We start from the raw sequence: 26,223 nt of genomic DNA on the forward strand, positions 1-26,223 counted from the left end.
TTTGCCAATAAGGCTTCTCAGCGTGCCACTGATCGATGGGCCGGTTACAAATGAGATCTCTGGTCTCCCCCACTGGCCCATTGGTAGAAGATTATGCCTAGCTAGCACACTCCTGGGACAGCTCAGGTTCTGCCCTGTGTTAGGCATAAGACACTATTGTCAACCATTACACCCAGTTCTTTTTCCATAAACAACATCTCTAACGAACAAACATTCAGTGTATAATTAGTAAGTTTTTACATTCCCATATACTGAAGTGCAACCATCATTTTTCTACGCAGTATTTCTATAATATCCCATGTAAAGAAAATACATTCATAAACATTCTGCCCTGAGTACGTAACCTGGCATAACTACGTCATCAGTGAAAACAGGAGACATTTTTATACGCGTCCATATAATTGCTAAATAAAATTGGACATCGAATTTCTTTTTTTCCCCCCAGAGATCAGTAAATGTGTTGACATTTTCTTTAAAACACAATGACACCCAGCTGCAAAACCTTTCTGTACACCCCTTAAAATACCTCCAACTATATACAGCATCATGTAAAATCTAAAAACATGCCGTATCCTGATAAACATTTTGGTATACTTTGTGCTGAAACCCTGAAAAACAATATACATTGTCCATAACTGCCCCTTGCAAAAGCTAAGGCACAACATGTTCCAATACTTTCGCCAATCTACAGTAAAGCTTTAACTCCAGGATCTTCTAATTCAGTTTACATTGTTGCACATTATAATAATAAATTGTTTAGCACTCATTGATAAAGCTACATTAAAAAAAAAAAGAAAATATTTATTAAATGTAATGCTAAAAATATTAAGTTATTTGTGGTGTTTTAAGAAAATACATTCAGATGTCTATTACTACAATACTAATATTGTACTAATTATTTAATATATATAACACATACATGTAGAATACATTTTCTGAGGATACTAGGATATAAAAAATACCACACATAACACTTATAAAATATAGTATCTTGATATCTCTCTAATTATATATTCTATACAAATTTAGTATATATATGGATAATAGTAACAATAAATATTTCATGGCTATACTCTCACACGTTACAGATTTCGAGAACTGTGTGTCTCTTTTCAAATAACAGATTGTATTTAATAATCTGTTTATTACATTATAGATGGATAGATGTGAATTTAAAAGAGCAATGCCATTAATCTAGAATATAGGATATTCTGCGGTGTTTTACTCAGTGGGGCCGAGTTTGAAATATTTCATTTCTTAGCATATCAAGCATACATTACATCACAAAGAATGACCAAATCAGCCTTCTATAAATGTATAGGACACGCAAAGAGAAGGAATGCTTTAACGCAACACAACTCACAGATAAATTACTCTTTAGGGAATATAACCCAACGAATAAAACAAGATTAGTCCCTTGGCTTGGAATTGCACATTTAGCATTATTAACTATAAATAATAGATATTGGTTGCATGTGTAGTACACCCTTTCCATTTGGGGTTCAAGTGTGCTACTGCATTACATGAAAGGGATATTTTCCCCTATATTACAGGGCATTCATACTTAAGTGAACTAGATGGTGTTTGTTTCACTGACTGCCTAACACTAGGGCTTTAATTTACCATCAACCGACAAAGAAGTTATAGGAGCACTCAAGCCATCGTAAGCACTTATAGGGACAGTTTTCTGTATGTATTGTATTCTCAAAAAAAAAACAAAACCCAATACTTACCTGATGCAGAAGCTGCAGCTCGGCAGCTACCCTGCTCTTCTGTGGTGGATTGACAGCCAGTCAGTGGCAGGAAAGCACTCCACAAGAAACCAATGGAAGAGCTTTACATGTATGGACATGGGGGTCTGAAACCCCACCAGCAGTGTTCACCATATTAGTGCTGGAGCTGACTGATTGTTTATCATGTGTCTCCAGCAAAACATATATCGGAGTGATCCTTAACATTTTAAATCCAAAATTTGGTTTTTCTTTAGCTGGTTTAATGAATGCATATTAATCTATCCCTTTAAACCAAAAAGTTCTGCAGAACTTCCTTATGGGAATTGGATAGGATTTAGGATAAACAACCCATCATGTGGGACTTTAACCTGAACGAAACCGGTGTCAAACATTCACCATGCTGCTACTACTACTAAACCCCCAAATCGGGGTCCTCTAAAAAGTGTAGCACTCTCAACAAACTCTTGTAAGTAGGCGTCATATCTTTGAAAACGCACAGTGACATTTAAGTGAAAGCATTTACAGTTGGGTTAAGATTTCAATTCCTGCAGTTATTTAATTGAATATTGGCGTGAAAACCACAACTATATACGTTTGCATAATTACCAGTATATATCCTCTTAAATGATTGCGCAAGCTTGGTATAGGGGGAGTAAATGTACATCTTAGTTATGTTTTGTTAAGTTTAGTTTGCCTATTTAAATAACTATAGAATATTAGTAAAATGACACCATATATCTCAGCTTTAGTGAAGATGAAAATCTAAGTAGTGCAGAAATGTAAGCTTATATACGGTATACAAAGCTAGTATTATTGAAGTATAATTAGGACAATCAATATTCAGTTCTATCGTGGAAACACTTAAGAGTAATATTTCCATTCATATTTGTCATCTCCTAGTACAGTAGGCACTTCCTGGCTATTTAAATATTTACGGTAATATTCTATACATAGGGTTAACATATAGAATTGACACCAAACATTACGACTTTCTGCTATACCTTTTTCAACACTGCAGACATTGGTACTGAATGAGGCTACTGTCCTCAATTTAACAATGTGCTTTTTTTCATTTTTACTCCAATGTTCCTGCTATTTTTACTCTGATCAGAAAGTGATCAGTTGACTTAAATGCATTCTTAGGCATTCATAAAGCAAAAACCTGGGGCAGATTTAATGGCAATGGTACTGGTAGCAAGAATATGCTAACAACAGGAAATGAAGCGTGGAAGAATTGCTAAGGATTTTTTGCATCATGAAAATGAATTTAGATAAAGTGCTAATGCATGATAAAGAACAGGGTTATATGACATATTTATAGACAGTGTAAGTATAAGGAAGCATCTTGAGCCACTAAGTCAAGAACATTGCAAACAGTAATCGGTATGTTGAGCAACGGTTTTCGAGCCTATACCAGGTTGGGTACACCACCAGTCATTGGTGCACAAAGGCAATTTGCGAGGAGGTGAGCCGGTACACATCTACCCAAGGAAATGGCTTCTCTGAGATTCTCTTATCAATCTCTTGCTCCCAAATCCTCACCCCCTACACAGCCCCTGAGCACCTGGATTCTGCATTGAAAAGGTGCACATCGTGCATGACGAGGGTGCTGTCCACCCCGGCGCTCAGGTCTGCTTCCCCATGGAACACAAAGAGCACAGGCCAATAGTCGTGGCTTATGCTTGCGAAGTGCTTTTCTAATTCGCTGCCCATGAACCGATGCCTGCACCTCTGCCCGTCCTGTGGACTCCACAAGGCGTGCCAAATTTTCCCTCTGCCTTGCCACCCGTAATTCCGCTTGAAGGAAAACATAATGCACTTGCTGCACACGCATCTCCAGTGCACAGAGTGCCCGACGCCTTCCCTCTACCGCCATCAACCTGCGTCTGGCCTCCAAAATCTCAGACCATGGAGGTCCTGGGGTCACTGGGAGTTGCTGACTCTGCGCATGTGGTCTTTCAGAGGAAGAGTGCTGAGAAGGAGATTTCAGGGGTGAGTGGACAGGAGATGATTTGAGCGATGAGGAACCAGAGGAAGGTCGTAACGGAACTGAATTTGTAGTTGGGGCCTTTGATGGTGAGCTTAACGGACTTGAGGAAAAAGTAGTTGGTGTACAAGGATTGATTTTATTAGCAGATGGAGATGTGGGAGCAGACTCCAACGATAGAGTTTTTGAGGCCAACAATGAAAGGTCTGCGGAGGGGGAAAGAACAGGTTCCTGGTGATCACCACAGGGTGAAAGGTGATGCTCCAAAGGTGACATGTGAGATATTGTTAACTCTAACTGGGATGCATTTTTGGAACCTTCACTGGGTAGTGCTTCAGGACTTTTGGGGGTGGTGTTGATTTTCGAGGAAGCATGGGGGAAAGTGGATTTCAACGTGAATGTTTGAGGAGCAGAAGTTGACTTACTGATTATATTTTCGGTAGCGGATATATTTTTTTCCACAGAAGAAGGAGACGCAGAAGATGCTCCACTCTCAGAGGCTAAGTTTAGAGAGAAATCATGGGGAGCAGAAGCCGATCGCTTTGGGGCAGGACAAGAAGCAGTTGCAGGTCTTCTGTGAAACAGGTGTACTGCACGAGAAGACTTCCAAAAGGATGTCGATCGCGTAGAAGGTGGAGATTTCTCCTCTTTGCTATGGGATTCTTTGACAGATCCACTTTGAGTGAAGACCCTCTGTAAATTCCACAATGCACTACCCTGGGCAAGGGGCATGGGGACTAACAAAGGGTAATGTTGGAAGCAAAGAAAGATTGCAGAAAATAAAAAAAGTGCTGTAGTACAAGCAATATCCTTGAAATGCTTTGGGGTCGCCTTCCCAGGGTGTACCGTATGTGGTGCAGTGTTTCTGTTATGAAAAGCCGAGGTGCCTTTTTGTCTTAAGCTGAGAGAATGATAGTACCAGCTGTCCAGTAAGATTGATTCGGAAATTCTCTTTTACTGCTGAGGATGCCGATGATGACTGCTGTGATTCTCTCTGCTATGAAAAAAAATTCCAAGACAGCTATCTCTCGAAGGTCTGATGCATGGGATGTCTCTCTACTTGGAATGAGTCTTCCCTTTACCAGATATCTTGTCCAGGCAAATAATTCTTTAATACATAAGATGCAGTTCCTGGCTTCCACAATGGACGTGTCTCACTCTTCCTCTCGTTGTGTATAGCTCCAGTGATGCCTTTACGTCCTCCTACTTTACTCCTGCAGCTCTGCAGATCTGTTAGCAGCGTGTGACGTCACCACAACCCATAGGAGGAGTAAAGGTGTGACGCAAACCCCAGCATCTACAGTACACTAAAGGATACTTTACAGTTAGCAACCCGGCCTCCAAACAATGTATTTCGTTCCTCAGTAACACTGTCCTCTGTATTTATACTCTTACTGTGCAGTTTTGACAATATGTCGGCTTTTTCTGCTGTGAATGTCAGTACATAGTTAAGTAATGTGATAATCATAGTACTCGGAAATTACTGCTTTACCGCCTGCTGTTTCAGCATTTTGACTCCTCTGGCGGTCCGTAGAGGTAGAACGGTCATTGCTGATCCGTCACTTGGGGGCGGCCTCGGGTGGCACAGGTGGGGGTGTGGCCAAGAGGCTCACCTGGCGGGCAGGTAGAGGCGGTACTGGCCGGATCCGGAAACTGGCGAAAGCGAGAGACCCGGAAAATACCGGAACCGAACTTCAGAGACCCCCTGACCGATTGTGAAAAAGGCAATGTGAGAAAATGTAACGAATGTGAAGTAGTCGGGAAACACGGGGCAGATAGATCTGAGTTTGGGGTTGGGGAGTTGGGGAGGTAATACGAGTCTGGAGCAAGGTGTTTATTTTCTCCAGATGGAACAAGTTATAGAATGGAGTTAATGTGAAACGGGAAGAGTTGTTTACCTCGGCAGGGTAATAGAAGTAACTTCGGAACTATTTGGTGTAAAGGAGCGATTGTCTAAGAATTTACATTTTACCTGTTGCAGTCTAATAATTTGTATCTAAAATACTTTAATCTCATGGCTGATAATTTGGTAACAAAAAAATGGTGGAAAGCATTAACTCAGGGGGCTATACGTATGGAGAGTTCAGTGATTGCTGTTATATCTGATGCACACCTTTAAGCTAAGCCTGTATCTCAGTAACCTTTGCTATACTTGGTAAAGCTTTACTTATGTCTGCCTTATTTGTGATATATTTTATTGTGTGTGTGTGTGTGTGTGTGTGTGTGTATATATATATATATATATATATATATCTTTTTTTTTTTTTTTAATTACGAGGTGAATGAACTTTGCTAGCAACTATTACTGTTGTTTTTGGCTTGGAAACATAGGCCTCCAATAGCACCCTCGCCAATACAAATGCGTGTTTTTCCATTCTTTTTAACCAGTGAATTGTATGTCATGGAAACCAGGTATAGCTGATGCTCTTCTCTTACTTTAGGCCTAGTTTGTGAAACAATGCCACGACCCCATCCTGTGACCGCTCCCCGTGGCCGGGGCTCTCCTCCTGGTCATCTCTCTCCATCCCGTCACAGTTCACCATCAACCAAATGTGATACCTCAGGTTCTCGGCAGAAAACACCACCTGAAGATATCACCTTTATTTCTGGCTCAGCTGAAAATTCCCCTGAAGAGTCCCAATGCTGTCCCCAACTTTCCCGTGCCTGGGATACCTACAAAGCTGTGTTGTGCTATGTGGTGTCCTGCAGCCGTTGTCCCCAAAAGGAAGCTGAGGTATATCTTCCATGTTCTGTGGAAATTCCAGATGGTGGCCCACTAAATGGTCATCCTGCAGGCAGCCCTCCTCCTCGTCGTGTGGGAGAAAGGGGAAAGAAAGCTGGCCTGGGTAACAGTTTTAGTTACCCAGATCTTAAACTTATGGGTGTTCCAGTGTACAAGCAGCCCTGCACTACTGCAACTACAGACACTGAGATTTGCAAAGATCCACCTGCTCCACCTCCTGCTCCCCGCAGCTCTGCAGGAGATTATTATTCACTGCGGGAGTCTGATCCAGAACTTTCTCGATTGAGTGGCTCCATGTCCAGTGCCGAGATAGATGTTCTAATTTGGCAAAAGCTGACTGAGCTTTTCAGCTTCCATCAGATTGATGAGCTAGCCAGGTGTACCTCAGAAACAGTCTTTCTGGAAAAGAGCAGCCAAATCACAGAGCTAATAAGCAGTCTAACTCAGGACTACCAGTTGGAGGAGCAGGATGCAGAGTGTCGGCTTGTCAGAGGTATCATCCGTATCAGCACCCGTAAAGAGAGGACACGACCTCCGAATTCTGCAAGGGAGAAAGGTGGAGGGCAGCGGCACAACAGTCGTAATGGTGGAAAGGCTCCAGACAGCGGAAATGAATCCATGCAGGAGTCCGGTCTCACGAGCCAGGATGGTACGGAAGTAGATGGGGTATAATGTAATGGAACACAATAATGGGATACCATTCTTAGAACTGTATTAATGGGTCAAACCATGATAACTATGAAACGTCTTACATTGTGATAAACCTAAAACATCCATCAGAAGGAGAAAAAATACCTGTATAAGACATTAAGGGCTTAATATGCTCATGTACTTTCCCCATGGTTATATAGAACAGGTAGCATTTGATTCTCTCCAAAAAAATAAGGGTTCTACAAAAAATAAGGTTCATAACCCATAAATCAGTGCACAAATTTAGGATTGAGTTAGAGAACAGTTCTTCAAACATGGGTTTAGGAGCTGTTACTCCAGGACACCTCCTTGACTTCTATAGAGCATTACAGTGTACAATAGAATTTAATATTCAAGTTGTTGAGGTAATGAAATAAAAATAAGGATTAAACTCCAAATGCATTTGAAGTGCTGTTATACAGGGCCACATTGCTCATATTGCCTATAGGGATGCGAGTGTGTGTAGTATTACTGCACTGGGTCATATGTACAAATACTGCTAATGTTGGATTTACTCATGATCCTTCATTGTACGTTCAAGTGAATAGTTAGCCAGTGGTATACTCCCTGATTAACGACCAAATAACGGCTTAGTATAATATGTTATAATGCCTCATATTTTAGCTATATTGTTTGGGGTGATAAAAAAAAAAGTACTTTTTTTTTCAATCCATCTCTATCTCGCTATTTCCATTCTACTAAGCATTTTCACCAATTTTCTCTTTGTAGATTTGGATGTTAAAATTTCAGAAGAAACAAACTCTGATATTATAGCACGGAACATGAGGAGATACAGTGCCCCAGGTCTGTAATAACTGCAAAGTATATTGTGTACACACAGACATTTCACTGTAAAAAATACAATTTCTATTTTCAGTTAAACCTGTTCATGGGTCTGCCATGCCCACAAATACCACCAAACAGCTTATCACATCATGCCCATGGCAAAAAAGCAAAGATCTGGATATATTGTTCTAATGGCTGAAATTTGGCTTCTTTTGGCCATGTTAATAGGAAAACTAGCTGTTAGGAGCTTTTTTGATTCCTTCTGGGAGGTTAAATGGGAATGTCTAGAGACAAGTGTAGCCCTTTTGGTCTTTTGTTCGTACGTGGTTACAAAATTATGACATGTTTGCAAACTGTAATATGGCTACCTGGTTACCATTTGGTAACCAATTTACTAACGGGTACCTTTTGTGTAAATATTTTTAGTATTGCAATGTCAGCATCAATGTATCGCCCTGTACTTTTAATAGTAAACCCCCTCTGACTAGTGGCTGTTAAATAATCTGACAGTTTATATATATATATATATATATATATATATATATATATATATATATTGCATTCATTTACATGTCTCATACTGTAACATTTTGTGGATACAGGTATCCTTAGACATGGCTTATATAATGTGTGACATTCTTATTTTATAAGCTTGTTACACAATTATTAAAGTATTACTCGGGGTCAGTGAGAGCTGTAGGGCTTCTGTCAGAACAATTAAAGGTTATATTGTTTTTATTTTCATTCTCCACTAAGCCAAGTCATGGTATTTTATGCCATGTTTGCTAAACTGTGCACACTCAGAAGACAGGATATTGGCATGGCTGTTATTGCATTTATTTCACAGATAAACTGCTACTTGGCAGTAAAATAATCTAATCTGTACCACGTCATGCATACTATTTAGTCGATAGTGAATAGATTGGATATTTTGTTTATTTGTTAAGTCTTATTTTGTGTACAACTCGGCTATTGCTATGTCATTACACTAGATGTTTGTGTTTGTAAATGGCAATTAAACAAAATTCATCTTTTATGGAAGCCATAAGGGGACAAAGTCAGGTAACTGGTAGAATTAACAGTGCGATCTACTCTTGCATTGAGATTGAATCTAAGCGATACAGTATATAAAAATAAAGATTCCCTATTAGCTTTAAAGTATGCTTGCCTTACCTTTTTACGATTAATCTTAAAACGCTGCATTAGTAAGTAAGGCATTTTAATACCGAGTCTCACAAATCAGCTGAGACCTTGTAACCTCAAAAGTATAAGCTACAATCTAAAAGAAATTGTCGGTTTGATCATGGTACGTATAAACAATGTTGGATGTTTAATGTCAATATTCTGAATCTGTTTTGTTCTCCCCCCCCATAAGAGGGTCAAACGTCTGTCCATTGACTGTTTCGAGTATATGTGTGTGCAGACCAAAGAAGCAGGTGATATAAAGGTGTATGTGTGCACGCTGCTTTTGTCACATGGTGTCTCGGGCAGCACATTCACAGTGATGGTTTCTTTGAATTCTGCACGGGTGGGTGTTATGGAGTCATTTTTCACCCCCCACAAAGTGTTTCAGAACAGGAAACAGACTGCCACATTGAGCCTCGGACCTCAACTGTCCTGAGGTGAAAAAAATACATTTCAAAGATTATAATGGGGCAAAAAAAGTGTAAGTTTGTTGATGGTTCCCCTTTCTAGGTGTTGTTCCACCTAGCTGAAACACATTAATGCTCTAGCGTATCATGCAAATCATCCTTCCACCTAAACATTTGATAACCTTTCAGGGCGTTTAACCCCTTAATGACAAAGCCCGTACATGTACGGGCTCAAAATGCATTGTTTTCAATGGGTTTAGGGACCGCCCATTGTCCTTAAGGGGTTAATGGGATAATTAAATAGGACGTTTCCAACTGATTCAGGTGAAGTAGGTGGAACAACACCTCGTTTAGATAAAGAATGTGTTTGTGGGTTTTATGGGAAAATAGGGTTTGTGCATTACCCGGCCTTTATCTCACTGTTTTCTCTGCAGGCACCACCTTCCTGAAAGATGATTCCTTGCAGGATACAGAAACCGATTCCTCAGGGACACCTCTGCTTAAAGTTTATTGTTGAGGATTTGTGGACCGAACTCCAAACGTGTCATGCATAACTGAATGTTGGCTATCAAGGAGCTGCTTTATCATGGGCCAGGGAGGACCACCAAAACTCGGTGCCTTATATCACACATACTGTATGATCCTTTGATCAGGTGGAAGCTGCAGCATCACTTTTGCTCTCACCCTGCTACCTATGGTTTTTCTGGGGAGGCTAGTAAAATTATGGGGTATTCAAATATCAGTCACTTGGATTTGGTTTTTCTTTCTACTTTAGAGACACTTATGATTTTTTTTGAGAGTGGAAATGGCCTTCCTTCCTCATCTTCATTTTGGAGATGCTACTGGAATAGGATATTTGAAAATGTATTTGCTGCTCCCTGGACACACTTTCTATGCTCTATTCAGGTGAATAAAGGAAATAGGAACACGATCCCCAGTTTTGGACACAATGTGGATATCGGGAATAACTTGCATCAGAAATAATTGAAGCAAGTGTGTATGTAGGTCAAGATGGAGAATCCTGTGTACCTCCGGCTTGTTTGTCACACCTCCTATAATACATAATTATTATAATAAGCCTGGCAAGGAACCTTAAAAATGCTGCAAGATGAGTTTGTTTAACCTTTAATTTAAGCCAACAAATGTACAGAAGATTAAAAGGCGTGATCACCATGTATACTGGAAGAAATTATGGCCCCTGTTCTTTGGTTTTCTGGGGGGGAAAGGCAGGTTCAGCTAAATTTTGCTTTAGAGAAGTCCATTTCTGGATGCTGTTCCATGAACCTGCAATAAAAGGTCAATGTAAGCACTAATTCACAAATGTTTTGAAGTGTCTTAAATGACAGTTTTGTTTAAATCCACATGCTCACAAGGTTGGGGTTTCTTTACTCACTTTTTTAATATGTCCTGCTTTTTTTGTTCATCTGAAGTTGGGAGCCCCATGGATTTTTGCCTTTGGTCATACATCATTTTTTCCACCATACTGCGAGTTTCTCCATCCAGGTCTGACAGCTGGAGAAGTATAATGTATAAAACTCATCAGGAAGGACAAGGAGGGGAAAAGTCTTTTCATATTAAATTTCCCCCATTGTATTTTGCACACAGTTGTATTTTAATATTGTGACAGTACTAAAAAGAGACAAAATAAAGTCTATGTTGGTGGTGGCTTGCTGGTTCTACCAACCCTATGTCAATCACGCTGGTAGCTTCTGTGCTTACCTTAGAGTTCTCTGGGTTAATTTTCTTGGTGTTTATTTCTGGATCTGTGTTCACTATGCGGCTCCACCATTCCATTGTGTTAATCTATGAGCGACAACTTAGATTCAGGCACAAGTGTGACATTGCATGGAAACTTCTACAGGGTTAATGCAGTTGAAGAATGGCTTAGGATATGCCATCACCAGTCACCCTTAATTTACATCATACCTTCTCTAGATGGACAGTAACCATTTTTCCATCCTCTATTAACCAAGAACACTCCTCAACTTTGACTTCATTGTAGAGTTCTCCATCCAACACAGGGGTCTGACCCTTCAGGCCAACAGTCAATCTCCGTCTCCGGATATCCACAATTACATCCTTTCCTTTGAGCCGGAAGGAAACCGGGAACGGTACAACCAACTAGGGGGAGATAGGTGTAAATATGCTAATAAAACAAGTTTATTAAATTGCTTCTACAATGTTCTTGCCTATGTCATCTTAAGGTAAAGTCACTCAGGAGATAACATTTAGCTGTTGTGGTTGTTTCTGTATTCTACCATGTTCATCTCTTTGAAACAGAAGTGTAAAAAATCAGAACAGGGACAAATTACTATTTCAGTATTAGTAACTAAAATCTTGCCCACGCCCAAATACAAATCAATGTCATGTACACCACAGTATTAAAGTGGATGTCACTTTTCCCCAAAGTTTACCTTTTACGGTTTAGTACGTTAAATAAACCTATTTAATGGTATTTGCAGAGGAAATTAAAAATATATATATCTTATATCAGTCACCAATGTTATATGTGGGTGCAGCCGTCTTTCTGTTCACAGGGTTTGGGTGATTATAAACTTTTTGGTGGCAGAATTCAAGTATTCTAACAGTTATGATTCACCTTTTAATATAGCAGAAAGAAAAAAGGCAGACTTTGTTTCTGCAACTTTAATGTAAAACAAGCAAATCACCTAGATTGGAACATAAAGTAAATATTGGCTTATGCTTACTTACATCCACCTCTGACAGTGTCTGTGTCCAGCGGTAATGAGGTAGGTCAGCTCCGTTCCCTGAATTTGGTTTGAGTTTTCCTTTGTCTTTTTCATCCTCTCCATCAGCGTCATCATCATCATCATCCTCCTGTTTAAAAGACCAAGTTTAAATTTGCTGATAAGCAGTAAAACTTATCCAAAGTATGTCTAGGGGTTGCCATGGAAATGCATTTAACCTTTTGCCGCTCTGGCTGTTCCTTTGCTTCCTCTGAGATGTTCTGATTCTGCTCATCAGCTTTGCTCTGGGAATAAGAGTTGGTGGTCAAATATGCATTGCATTTAAACATTTGCAACCTGTGGTCTGCAGTATAACGTACATACCGCCCGATTATTATAGTGGTAAATGGTATATAAAAATTGAGTTAAGGGAGCTTTATTAAATTCACGGTAGATATTCAGGGAACTTGTTTAGTTTGAAGGAGCTTAGGAAAGAAGGCTACGAATGATAGTTTTTAAAGTTTAAGTTTTAAAGTACCAACTTTATCAATCTCTTTTTGAAGTTTATCTGCCTCTTCGTCAGTCAGCTCTGTGATCCTGGGCTCGTTAAGCTCCATTGGTTTCTGTTTAGCCACGGGCTCCCGGTTTGCTGCCTCCCGTCGATCAGCTTCTTTCTTATCCAGAGAGGCACGGGCCAGTTTATTGTGGTGCTTAAAAGCTTCTTGGATGAGCTGAAAAGAGACAGAGGTCAAGTTGATGCACATGTAAGTAGCTCTTACCCCGTACAAACCCTTTAAAACCACTGTCGCACCTTTTCAGCAGCTCCGCTCTCTCCACCTACAAAGAAGTCAGTCTTGCGTCTCAGGAAACTGAAGAACGTGTTCACCAGCTGCGATGGGAATAAAATAACAAGAAATTGCTGTTTACTATTCTCCTCAGAACAGCATAGACATACTTTGATTCAGGGTGTGCTTGAGATATTGAAATACAATTACAGAATACAGCAAAGTAAAAAAACAAAAACATTTCTTTAGATACTGAATGTCTTCAATGATCAATTTGCTTGCGCTGCCCAACTTTTTTTTTTGTTTGTAATATATAGAGAGCTGCATAACACGCAAACATTGGCTGGGGAGTACACCATGAAACGAAAATCCTATCGTTCTATAATGCTCCATTATTAACTTGCTGCCAAACCCTTAAACGTTGATCTCTATCATATATTTTCCAGTTTTATCTATTCTAGGTCAGTTCGCATAGAATTATACAAAATGATATCACTGATTGTGTACACCTATTTCCAAACGTACAAAGCCCTATTCCATATTAATGATTAGCGTTCTACTTAGTTATCTGTCACTTTGATGTGGTAGTTGACCTTTTTAGGCTATGAGAGAGAAGTGCTGTATACTAGAATGCATAGTATCTGCCCAATATAAATACATAGTTGTGTAGTAATTATGAAACTCTCTTGGCAATTATGACGGGCCAACCCAAATGAGCATCTGCTATAGGAAGACCTTATTTGGCCCTGTATAATGCATAGTAAAATCATTGGGATTTACCCAGTCTCCTCGCCCATGCACGAGGCAGGGTCAGCTCAGCCTTAGTGGGACATGGCAATTCTTCTGTACCTTAAAAAAAGCTTAGGGACGTGCTGAAAGTTTTTTTTTTTTATGTTCACCTTTGAGGATGGTGACAGGGGGTTCAAATTATCAGTCATGTAGCTTGTCAAATGGGTTCCTTTGGTTGAAATCTATGATGCCTCCCATACTCTGCATACCTTGGTGCTGTGAAACATTTGGCAGAGTTGCTTGGCAAGTTCCCTTTGATGTTAATAGCATATTAGCATGCCAATCATGGTAGAGGGATATTGGCATAGAATGGTCACCAATATGAGACTATGGAGTTCCAAAGTGAAACCCTGCTTGTTTACATGGGCATCAGATCTGCAAACACTTGCCCTGTGGCAATAAAACGTGTATGGTTATACCTTTCATTAGTAGAGCATGAACATGCATATAAATTGAATTATGCACCATATGGTAATCTTGATATAGATAAGCAATAAATATATTTACATTTAAATTCCCACTTCCCAGCAGTCTGCACCTTTGGATTACTGCAGATGCATGCAGACATCCTGCATTAGTTAAGTTCCTACTCTTACAATGCTTTCTCCTCTAGAATTAAGGTTAAGAACTGAACCCTACCACACACATTGACCAGTACGGCACCATAGCCTAAGCCGAGTTAATTGGCATTGCATTTAAAAAAAAATGTCCTTGTAGAGTATTTTCATAGAAACTCTCTACAGAGAACCAACAGCTTGGGACACAAATTCCCAAGCAAAACATTTACATGATTGCTCTTAATTGTGGCTTATCTAATGCAAGATTTGGCATTGCTGGACCAGATCATATAAAAACAGCCACAAACAACCAGTCTTGTACTTTAATTTAGGCATGGATGGTAGAAAACGATGAACTATATACAAACAAAAACACTACATTAATAAAACATGGTGCATTAGCGACTAGACAATGTGATGGTACATCATAAATAAAGCATGTGAAAGTTAAGAAGACAGCTTGAGCGTTAGAAGCATGTGGTTGATTTGGCCATAACATTATGACCACTGACAGGTGAAGTGAATAACACTGGTAATCTTGTTATCATGGCAGTGGGTGGGATATATTAGGTAGCAATAAACATTTCATCCTCAAAGTTGATGTGTTAGAAGCAGGAAATATGAGCAAGTATCAGGATCTGAGCAACTTTGACAAGGGCCAAATTGTGATTGCTAAATGACTGGGTCAGAGCATCTCCAAAACTGCAGCTCTCTTGGGGTGTTCCGGGTCTACATCAGTCAGTAGCTATCAAAAGTGGTCCAAGGAAGGAAAAGAGCTGAACAGACAAGCTACTGCAGCTCAAATTGTTGAAAAAGTTCATGCCGGTAGAAAGGCGTCAGAACACAGTTGCAGTTTATTGCGTATGGGGCTATGTAGCCAGCCTTGCTGACCCTTGTCCACGGCCAAAAACACCTACAATGGCCATGTGAACACAAGAACTTGACCATGAAGTAACTGAAGAAGGTGGCCTGGTCTGATGAATCACATGTTCTTTTACATCACGTTGATGGCTGGGTGCGTCCCTTACCCGAAGAACACATGGCACCAGGATGCACTATGAGAAGGAGGCAAGTCGGTGGGGGCAGTGTGATGCTTTGGGCAATGTTCTGCTAAGAAACCTTGGATCCTGGCCATTTATGTGGATGTTACTTTGGCACGTACCAACTAAGCAATGTTGAAGGATCTGCTGCTAATGTCGTGCTGTCAGATACAACAGCACACCTTCATATGTCTAGTGGAGTCCATTTTTTTTCTCTGATCTACATGAGTGACTCAGGTTTGAAGAAGGGATGAGATATAAAATCTGCCAAAATGTGCTTTACTATCTCACGTCATCTTTCATACAGCTTAAACTCAACAGGGTGTTATAAGGTAAATTTACAGTTTCCCAAAGCTAGGGAGAAAAGGCAGCAAAGCAAAAAACCTGATACTACGATATCAAGAGGATAGTTTTCATGTATTATGTCAGCTCATACATAAATATAAAGAGATTTAAATGCAAGGGATGGTTTTACAGCCATCGCAAACGGTCAGGAATATTCCACCGACTGCATGGATCGCATCACCAATGGAATGGTTCTACTTAATATGCCCATAGCATTGGTTGCTATGGTGATAAGACCACTTTCCATACTTCGACCCCAATAACCGTTTATCCATATCCCCAACGGAATAGACAAAAAATTGCGGAAAAACGGAGAAGAGAATAAACTATGTGGAGGTTGACGCATGTAAACGCAGGAGGCTGACATACAGAGCTTAATCTACCGGGTAAATTAATAGTGATCAACGATCGGTCTATAGTCTGATCTAGATTCAAAGTGGAAAATAAATCAATGGACGTAGACAATGTGGAAGCACGTGTTAAGGTGAATAGTTACATTAAGACATTCTAGTGAAGGAACTTCGAGCGCGTGAACCCGGTCACTATGAAAACGTACAAGGCGTGACAGGAATACATATTAAGCGAAGATCGCCAAGTTAAATAATGCCAAGCGGAGCCTGGGAAATGAGAATGAATGGATCTCGATATTTAATCCTGGTCATTTTTAAGGGACTACGCAATCGGCCCGCTGAATGCAATAAAAGCATGTGATACGGTGTGTGGGGGGCCCTCACCTCCTGCACGCCCCCCTCGTGTTGCTGGGCCATGGCCAACAGCATCCCATCAAACCGCTCATCATCCGCAGCACCCGCCATCCTTATCCGTACAACGCACGCCACACAGCTTCCGGATCTATGATCAACTCTTCTCTTTCCTACGGAACTCAACCAATCAGCGTACCGTACGGTTTACGCTATAGGTTGCTATGACAACAAGCAACGCACATAACCGCAGCTTTTGTGGGAAAATGGTTGGCGGTTCTCTCTAATGAATGATTACCGGTGCCAGAGTCATATCTATTTCATGCACCTCATAGCGCACAGTTTTCATAAGGACAGTATCGCTTACGGCAGATAATAATTAATTCAAATTTTTTAATAGAGGAAATAAATACGAAGTACAGCAAAAAGTTTAGCAAAATGGCGGACGGGCATGTGATCGTGCCCTTTCCCTCCCACTAAGATGGCTCTTCCCATGCAATACATTATTTTCCTTCAGTAAGATGGCCTCTCGTTAAAATTTGTGTTCTCCACCAAGATGGCGGTCGGTCACATGATCAAACTACTTCCGCTTACATGATGGCGGAACCGTCTGAGTCGGTTCTCTTTGTAATTAGTGGGATTCCGTGCCGGTTTCGTTCGGCCCAGCTGCGGAATTATTTCAGCCAGCTCACGGAGAGCGGCGGTTTTGTGTGTTTTCACTATCGACATCGGCCTGAAAGCCTGGGGCCCGCGCCAATGAGAACCGGCACCCGGTGCTGCCCTGTGGCTGTCAAACCGGACAGGGCCAGGAGCTTCGTGCAAATGTATCACGGGAAGCCTTGGCTGGATACAGACGGGAGCCTGGCCCCCGGCCAGTGTCAGATTCGCAGGGTTAGCGAAGGTCCAGAGCCAGGTACAATTAAGGGCACTACTAACTAAATACCGAAATGTAGTATTCCAGAGTCATTTATTGTCTGCTCTATGGCTGTGCTCGGTAATTCTTTACTGTTTTTATAGTGAAATCTGAAACTAACATTAGTATTTTTGTACAGCTGTAGTGAAGTAGATTTTAATATAATTTAAAGCCATGTTGGCATACCTGGAAATTAGGGCCTGACTGACATTTGTGTCAGGAGAATATGTGGTGCTGTCGGTCAGCGGCCCGTTGGGCATTTGCTTGGTGCGCCAGATGGCCTTCTGGGAATTTTCTAGAAGAGATGACCCTGAGACTCCTGAAATTATGTAGCGACTCGTCATGCTTGTTAACCAAATGGCTGTAATACCGGTCCTCATCAAAACTGACTTGTCCATATTCAGAGGTACACTTAATTGATTCACCTGCATTCAAGCAGAGAGATCAACCATAACATACTTGGCTAAAGCATCAAACGGGAATATGACCACAATTTAGAGTATGAAGGCTATGACACTGGGAATCTGACATGAGATTGGGGCAAAACCCTGAGCGTTCCCAGGTATGGATTGCCCCAGTCTCAATGGCCTCTTTACATATAAAAAGTTGTTTGTAGCCTCAACATGTTGCTAAATAGCCTCCTTATTTTTCTTCCAACCCAACAGCTCCACCTGATTTCCCTTACAAGACACGTCGAGAGCTTCTTGAAGGAAGGCATCTGGGATCTGAAGAGGAGAAGCCTGTGACTGCTGCAGAATTAAGAAAGCTGTCTGAGCTCAACCCTCCAACACTAATGCCTCAGGGTAATGTGGGGACCCCCACGGAGTTCTTCCTGCAGATGATCCGCGCTTGTCGGCTGCCACCCAGGCTCATCACCAAATTGGGTCTACGCTTCCCCGGCAAGGGTCGGCGATATGGCAAGGTTCCATTTTTATATCGTGGGACTGAGACTGCGAAGGGGAAGCAAGGAGTCTATACTGCTAGTGGACAAGAAATTACGGAGGAATCTGAAATCAAAGTGGTGACACCAGATGTGGCTTCAGATGAGCATTCTGGTTCTGATGATGTAAGTGTGTGGTTATTTTATATATAAAACTTTCTTGGGCCAATCTGTGAGTTAAAACATTTCAGCCTACTAACTTCTTTATCCATTGAGAAGGTCAATTCCAAAGTTTTGCTGTGAAAAGGAAAGGCTCGGTTGTCTCTGTATAACGACAATAATTTTGCAGGACCCACTGGCTCCGTCTTTTAGGAGAACCTCACCGTAGTTCTTTTTTTTAATAATGCTTATTTAAGTTGACCGCTTTAAAACAAGGTTTAGTAGATAAACCCTTAAGTGTCACAATGTGTATACAGTGAATTCCCCGACCTGCTTTTAAGTACTCTGGCACACACGTGTACATTTTCTACATGTGCCCCTGATCCATGTACTGCTTTTGCATACTTTCTGATAACACAAGATAAGCTACTATAGGAAGTAGCACAGTGGTATATGTAACTCATATCAGCAGGATCCAGTCCTTTCTTCCATATAAGTTACATCTACATCCAGCTACGCTGTTTCATATATAGTAGCTTATCTTGAATTTTACATCACTACTGAAGTTGGTGTAAGTAGCTATAAATATAGACTATAGCACTAGCGATTCATTTATTCTTTCTGATGCATGCAGAAACTGATGCTTTGCGCTTTAAAAAGTCCTGGTGTGTACATAGCGTGTTGTTTTGTATGTACAGTATAGGAACACTTAAACATGTATGGGATATGACTAGAAGACAAGGCTAAATAAGCTTAAGGTCTTTATAGCAGAGGGGAAAAAAGAGACACGCCTGAGTAGATGAGTGGGTTTTCATCTGCTGTCTACTTATGATTGGGTCTTCGTTTGGGAGAATCTTTAGATTTGGTGTATAGGAAAACCTTCCGTTTGCTGCGGTTAATAGATCGTATCATGTTTTTAGGACAACGACACGTGTGAAGAGTGGGAAAGACACGAGGCCCTGCATGATGATGTTACCACACAGGAACGGAGCAAGGAACGGCTATATGAGGAGAAAATTGAGCTGAAGTGGGAGAAGGGTGGCTCTGGTCTAGTTTTCTATACTGATGCTCAGATATGGCAGGAAAAGGAAGGAGGTAATGGATTGGTAAACATTTTCTATTCTAACTCCTACTTCAAGGACCCTCTTAGTTAATCCTGCTTTTACTGCGTGAGGCCATTTGTTTGCTAATTTCCCCTTTTTTATCTTTAGATTTTGATGAGCAGACAGCAGACGATTGGGATGTGGATATGAGTGGATATTATGAAGACGGGGCTGGAGACAAGGATGCGAGAGATTACCTGAAAATGCGCTTAGAGACGAGGAGGCGTGAAGGTCTGGAAGTTGGGGGCTCTCATGGCCTGGGTGGTTTTGAACGATTCACAAAGGTAGGGGGTGCGCTTTGTATTTGTGTTACCCAATGACATGACCGTGACATTCTTCAAATGAATCCTCTCAGTCATTTCTTTTCATACATGTGACTTTTCGTTGTCAACAATCCTTTTTAAGAGACCCGATTTTGAATGTTTGTGTGCTGATACATTTAAAGTAAGCAATAAGACAATATGCTCCAAGTAGGTGCCATATATAAACCCCTTTAAAGCTAAACTTAAATGTATTCCTGTACATGTAGATAAGCATTCCCTCTCTTTTCAGGGCATTGGACGTCGGTTGATGGAGCGTCAGGGATGGACAGATGGCTCTGGTCTAGGGGCTAGTGGAAGGGGAATGCCAGATGCATTGGAGAATGAAGGGCAGAACCCTAAGTGCAGGAGAGGCCTAGGGTGAGTTGTTATTTTAATGTAGAATGCATATTGCATACGTTATATTAAGACATTGACTTATGATTTACATAACTGTCTCCAACAGCTACCATGGAGAGAAGTTGCAAACGTTTTGCTCCAAAAAACAAAAATCCAGTCATTTTATCTCTACTGTGTACGATGAGCCATTTTCTGAAGACATGGGAGATGCGCTACTACGACGCCAGCCTTCCACTGCCATGAAGCATCGCGGTGATAGTGTGCACTCATAGAAAGTGAAGAGCAGATTTGAAAAATGGAACGCAAGTGTGTGGATCATCTGTGAAAAAGCCTCATACCTCAGCATCAGCGATTTTATATTTTTTCAAAGTTTTACGATTGTGGGCATCCATTGAGGGTGCAGACAACTTTTATCAGGTCACTAATATTTGCGTATTTTTCCAAATACTAAAAAAAAAAAAGATACTTTTCTTGTTCTGCATTTATAAGGAGTTGGAGAGCTGATTATTCTTGTACGATCGCTTTTTATACGTTTTATCTTTTCGTGTACAGCAATTTTGTTAACACATTAACAGTAATATTTATTTGCAAATGAGAGGATCAGTGGTTATGGTTCCACAATGTTGCGGATGTCAGGACCCAAAAATGTGGAAGTGTAATGTGTGGGAAATGATCCTTAAATCTCCGTGAGTGACCTTTTGTTCTAGTATTTTGTGAACTACATTAAAATGTAATGTTTATTTTTAAATGCTTATTTATAATGTGTAAATTTAAAAAAGGTCTATTTAAATAAAAGTGGTATATTTTTATTTACGTGTGTGTGTGTGTATATATATACAAAATAACACAATTCACTAACATTTCACCAAGTAGATTAGATATAGATATAGATATATATATCTCTAATCTACTTGGTGAAATGTTAGTGAATTGTGTTATTTTGTTCTTTTACATCTCCTCTAAAAAGAATCCCACATATCGTCGCTGGGTGGTGCCGGTGTAGCGCTGCTTGTGGACAAGTCACACGGAACCTTTTAATGCGGCCGCTGTTTGGAAGGTTTACGTTCTCATTACACCGCCGGAAGTTGCCTTTGTATTTTAGTTCCCTCCTCGTTCCTCCGCAGCATGGAGGCGCAAATGGATGGGCGCCGCTCGTTGCTTGGTTTCGGCCAAGCAGTAATCGGCCCCCCGGGCTCAGGGAAAACGACATATGTACGGGCCATGCACGCTCTGCTTACTAGTATGGGGCGGCAGGCCTCCATTATCAATCTGGACCCAGCTGGAGAGGAGGAACCCGGGGCAGCTGTCAGTCTGCGTGAGCTGCTGGGACTCGGGGAGGTGATGTCAGAACTGCGTCTGGGGCCCAATGGGGCCCTGCTCTACTGCATGGAGTACCTACAGAGTAATTTAGATTGGCTGCGAGCCAAGCTGGAAAGCCTGCGGGGGACGTACTTCTTGTTTGATTGCCCAGGGCAGGTGGAGCTGTACACACATCACCCGGCTCTACCACAGATACTACGCTGCCTTGGGGAATGGGGGCTTCGGGTAAGAACAGGGGTCTTTAACATATGATGCTGACGGCTTCTCGCTTCATGATGTGTTATGCTTTTAAAAGGAGTACTTAATACATAGTTTTAAATGCTGTAAAACCTCAGTTCTCATGATCCTAAGAATCCATGATGGTTTTCTTCTATAAGGGGGCACGATATAGGCATCAGTTAACAGGGGTTGTGGTTTCAGTTGCCTCACTTAGCTATCCCAGCACTGGCAAGTTCCTTTAGGTGATGACTACCTTAATGATCCGGTTGTGCTGCATGGTGTGTCATTGTGAAACATTCTACAGAGCTTTACCGCCTTAGCTGTGTCATATGATTACTAGCGATGTGTGTATATATATATATATATATGTGTGTATATATATGCGTATGTATGTAATATTTGCCACATACATCTCATAAATAGTAACTTTGCTCCTATGTTTTACATAATACTCAACTTCTTATAATCCTCTGCTGTTCAGGACACTAGGTCTCTCGACTTGGAAATCGAAAGATAGTTGTGATTGTGTGGCACACAGTGTGTAACTAATTTGCATAAAAATGTGTGCCGCAAATGATGTCAAACATTCTTACACAACCCATGTTGTCCCCGAAGCCCAGTTATGAAAGGTGATACTCGGTAGTAGTGAACACTAGATTTACGGCGTGTAAAGCAGAACCCATTGAAAGCGCTATGTAATATTTCTGGGCATAGGGATTTAGGGGATGCTCTCAATGCTCCGCTAATCCAAAAGTTTAAGTGGAACTCCTTTTTTTTCTGTGGGACTCATATTTGTATTGTATATTTGGAACAGCAGGAATATTACATAGAGCTTTCAATGTGGGACAATGAAATATGACAGTATGCCATTCGTAAGGGTGACTTTTCGACCATACATTGTACTAGCCGATTGGCTAAAAAATATATACGGTAAAAGTTATTTGAAATCAGAAATAGCTTTGTTATTTTAGCTACAATCTAGCTCAATCTACTAGAAAACATCCTGTTGTACTACATGTGTTAAGCAACAGAATGGCTCATTCTTAATTAACTAGCCAGACACACTGACTAATGAAAGAACGGGCTTCGTTGTCATTGCCGTAAAGAGTCAGCTAAGTACAGGGAGCGACACACAACATATGACACGACTGACAATTTCAGCTTTTAGGTCTTCAGAAAAATGACGTTTTATGGAATAAAATACGATACACCCAAATCTTTTGTCTTTTCCACCCTACGTAAGTGTATGCAGGACTGTACTGCATGCGCAAGGGAACAAAATACTTCTTCCCATCACTGATTCTTTCTGATTGGTTCAGACATTGTTTGTAATTGAAACATTGAACAAAAATATATATAGCAAAAGCTGAAGAGGTGATGGTTCCTCTTTCAGGTGCAGCATTATTTTTGTTCCCTTGTGGTTTTTTTTTGTTTTGTTTTTTGTTACCAGTCCACAGATTTATGCATATGGTACACATTGTGTGCATAGATGACATAATTAACACATTGTGTCTGGTGAGAACTGGTTTTAAAACGTATTTTTCTCCCTTTCTCTCTTTTTTTCTTCAGCTGTGTGCCGTACATCTTGTGGACTCCCATTATTGCACAGACCCGGCTAAGTACATCTCTGTGCTGTGTACTTCACTAGGCACCATGCTCCATATCGAGCTACCACACATCAACATCCTGTCCAAGATGGACCTTATTGAGCAATATGGTCGATTGGGTGAGGATGGACACAATGGGTAGAACAAACCAGAAGAGTGGAAGTGTAAATTCATAGGTGAAATCTAGACGGTAGATATGATGCTTGCTAATTGTTCCTTCTCTCGGCAGCATTTAATCTGGACTACTACACTGAGGTTATGGACCTTTCCTACCTGGTCGATCACCTGACCGCAGACCCTTTCTTCAAACGGCACCGGCGACTTCATGAGAAGCTGGCTGAGGTCATTGAGGATTATGGGCTAGTGACTTTCATACCACTCAGCATCAAGGTCAGAGGGTCATTAGGAGATGAGTTGAAAAAATGTAAAATAAAGAACTGTGGGTACTTGTTCAAGACAGTTTAAATCGAACATAAACTGCTGAAAAGCTAGTGTGTTTGTTAAAATGTTTGTGGGGCGTCAGACAGTTTAAATCTACTTAAAATGACTTACTCTTCCTCCCTAGGATGAGCAGAGCCTGCGGAAAGTCCTAGCTGCAGTGGATAAAGCCAGTGGGTTTTGCTTTGGGGAGGATCAAAGATCTCTCGGGAACCTCATGTCTGTTGCAGTGGGAGCTGACTTTCACTTCACATCGTATCCTAGTCAAATATTTTGTCTTTCCTCTCTTAACGCACCTTCTCTTTTTTGTATTTATCCTTACTTGTTCCCGGCCTATACTTGTTCATTCCTTAACCTTTACTGCTGCAGGACTCTGGCATTCCAAGAAAAATACGTGGAACAAGAAAAGCGCACAGTGGAGGAGCAGACTCTAGATCTGTGATGCTCTTGATCTAAAGGAATCTTGCAGCTTTAGAGACTAAACCAGAGATTTGCACAGGATGAAAAAGTGGCCGTGCCCCGAAGTTTAGACAACTTTCTTTATTGTAACGTGGCCAATATGTTATTTTTGTACTGAATTTCAATAAATATGGACACTTGAGGAAGGTTTATCGTTAAACAAAAGAAAAGTTATTCTTTGCAGTCCAAGCTTTTTTTTTTCCCATTTGTCATCAGGAAGACAGTGTTCAAACTGCATCTTTTTTTATGGCACAAAATATTGCAACATGTTGTGCTGAAACAGAATGTTTTTTGTGGCGCACAGGTAGAAAAAGAGATGCTAAGAGAAGTGCAGAGCTTCAGAATGGGAAGGGATATATGGAAGCGAATAAGCATGCATGGCCTTGCACATATTGTTAACTAAAAAGTAGGAGACCATTTGCATTTTTTTGGATTTTCAACCATATCTGCAACAAGAAGAGAGGCAGACAATTTACACAATTACTTCCAAGCTCCAGACCTACAGGTACGAGGTACAGTGGGGGAGGTATTTGTCATCAGCCATTTACAACTTTTATGTGTAATATCTCAAATGTATTATGTCTTGTAGCTTAAAAGAGTGCTTGCTTTAAGCCTATACTATTTTTTTTAGTACTGTATTTGCTCGATTATAAGACAAGGTTTTTTTTCCAGAGCAAATGCTCAGAAAAATACCCCTCGTTTTACATTTAAGGTCGTCGTCTAATCAGACCTCAAGTAGAGGTCTGACTACAAGACTAAGATCCAGATCCCCCGCAGCGCTTTTTCTTTTTTTCCTAAATTAATATAAACATTTTGGGGGGTTGTCTTATAATTGAGCAAATACGGTATATAAGAAGACTTCAGGTACACAGCAGACTGAGAACCCTACAAAGTCTTGTGATTGAGTGGAAGGGAAACTTTCACAAACGCTTCACCCATTGCAGATAACAGTAAAATATATAATTTGGTAGCGCATATCAAAGCGGGTTAATTCTTTAAGGTTCCACAAATCTTACACTTAAAGACGGAAACAGTTTCAGTATTTGTTTTCTGTCTTTGTTCACCCTTAATGTGCTCTTTCTCATTTAGCGTACTCACTCCAAAAATACTTTTTTTTTCTTTCAGGAGCGACATCTTGTCCGAAGCGGGCCACGTTTCTGTCCTACCTCAGGTGGAGATCGAGAAAGACTACGGCACACAGCAAAAATCTTGTTAGGCCAGCGTACGTTTCAGCCACAGACAGTCTTCTTCAGGGCGAAATTTATATTACAGGCAAAGAAGCAGTAGACATACGTTCTATTTATGCAGACATGAATGATCTGAGGCACATGCTTGCTTGCCTGAGCACCAAAATGCACCTGAAGTCCCATCCCCTGGGGGTCAAAGGGTGAGAAAAACATCACCTGGTAACTTACTGTTATATAATAATTGTATTCCTATTCACACAATATTAAATACACATGAAAATACCAGAATAGCAAAAGAACAAAAACATGCTGAGGTCAAAAGACTTGTGCCATACAATATCCAAGAAACAACCTGTTTGGTAGGCCTCGTATTACACATTTGTATTATTTGAGCCTGAGACTAGCTTAGCGCACCGACACTTTTTCTTTTTCCCTGTTTGCACATATTTGAGGTTGTTGGCTCCTCATCAGTCTGGTTGCAGCTTGCTGTCCAGGGGTTAATAGGGAGGAGGTTTAATTGCACCTCCCCAACACATTAATAAGGTTTTGGTAGCAGTATAAACTGCTTTGTGTGCCCACTATGTAGGAGGTGAGAGTAGGTTCTCACCCTATTGAGAGTGTGCCTTGGCGTGGCGGGTGAGCTTAATTATGCTTTGGCCAATTCATATAACCAAAACCTCTCATTTATATTATGTTTATATATTTGTTGCCAACTTTATTAGGGTAAGAAGCGCAGACAGTTTTTGTTTCTTGTATACATTGTACAGCCAATACACTGTTTCTTGCAGCATGCTTACGCCTGTTTGGTAGGCCTCGTATTATACATTTGTATTATTTGAGCCTG

General features: G+C 40.7%; 4 protein-coding genes across 6 annotated transcripts; 3 read left to right on the forward strand and 1 right to left on the reverse strand.

Moving 5' to 3' along the window:
• The first annotated feature begins 5,309 nt into the window (after positions 1-5,309).
• KDF1 (keratinocyte differentiation factor 1) lies at positions 5,310-11,228 on the forward strand. Its single transcript, XM_053454484.1, has 4 exons — positions 5,310-5,449; positions 6,162-7,112; positions 7,883-7,957; positions 9,966-11,228. The coding sequence occupies exons 2-4, from the start codon at positions 6,179-6,181 to the stop codon at positions 10,046-10,048; spliced, it is 1,092 nt and encodes a 363-aa protein (XP_053310459.1). The 5' UTR covers positions 5,310-5,449; positions 6,162-6,178; the 3' UTR covers positions 10,049-11,228.
• Positions 10,641-16,626, reverse strand: NUDC (nuclear distribution C, dynein complex regulator). 2 transcript variants are annotated; one of them, XM_053454488.1, is made up of 9 exons: positions 16,469-16,626; positions 13,030-13,107; positions 12,761-12,949; positions 12,458-12,523; positions 12,244-12,366; positions 11,458-11,652; positions 11,251-11,334; positions 10,925-11,043; positions 10,641-10,815 (listed from the first exon to the last, which is right to left on the reverse strand). In XM_053454488.1, the coding sequence occupies exons 1-9, from the start codon at positions 16,547-16,549 to the stop codon at positions 10,764-10,766; spliced, it is 987 nt and encodes a 328-aa protein (XP_053310463.1). In that variant the 5' UTR covers positions 16,550-16,626; the 3' UTR covers positions 10,641-10,763. The 2 variants fall into 2 exon arrangements, with proteins under 2 accessions (XP_053310463.1, XP_053310462.1); XM_053454487.1 differs by having other exon boundaries at positions 12,244-12,369.
• Positions 16,627-17,032: 406 nt separating this feature from the next.
• GPATCH3 (G-patch domain containing 3) lies at positions 17,033-20,593 on the forward strand. The gene is made up of 6 exons (XM_053454482.1): positions 17,033-17,348; positions 18,014-18,414; positions 19,308-19,482; positions 19,599-19,774; positions 20,043-20,170; positions 20,256-20,593. The coding sequence occupies exons 1-6, from the start codon at positions 17,033-17,035 to the stop codon at positions 20,419-20,421; spliced, it is 1,362 nt and encodes a 453-aa protein (XP_053310457.1). The 3' UTR covers positions 20,422-20,593.
• A 645-nt stretch (positions 20,594-21,238) lies between these two features.
• Positions 21,239-25,667, forward strand: GPN2 (GPN-loop GTPase 2). 2 transcript variants are annotated; one of them, XM_053454489.1, is made up of 6 exons: positions 21,239-21,694; positions 23,258-23,414; positions 23,525-23,685; positions 23,861-23,988; positions 24,103-24,704; positions 25,318-25,667. In XM_053454489.1, exons 1-5 carry the CDS (start codon positions 21,275-21,277, stop codon positions 24,173-24,175), a joined length of 939 nt encoding a protein of 312 aa, XP_053310464.1. In that variant the 5' UTR covers positions 21,239-21,274; the 3' UTR covers positions 24,176-24,704; positions 25,318-25,667. The 2 variants fall into 2 exon arrangements, with proteins under 2 accessions (XP_053310464.1, XP_053310465.1); XM_053454490.1 differs by having other exon boundaries at positions 24,103-24,697.
• Positions 25,668-26,223: the final 556 nt, after the last annotated feature.

The sequence above is a fragment of the Spea bombifrons genome, chromosome 2, assembly GCF_027358695.1.
Source record: "Spea bombifrons isolate aSpeBom1 chromosome 2, aSpeBom1.2.pri, whole genome shotgun sequence".
In the NCBI taxonomy this organism is placed as follows: domain Eukaryota; kingdom Metazoa; phylum Chordata; class Amphibia; order Anura; family Pelobatidae; genus Spea; species Spea bombifrons.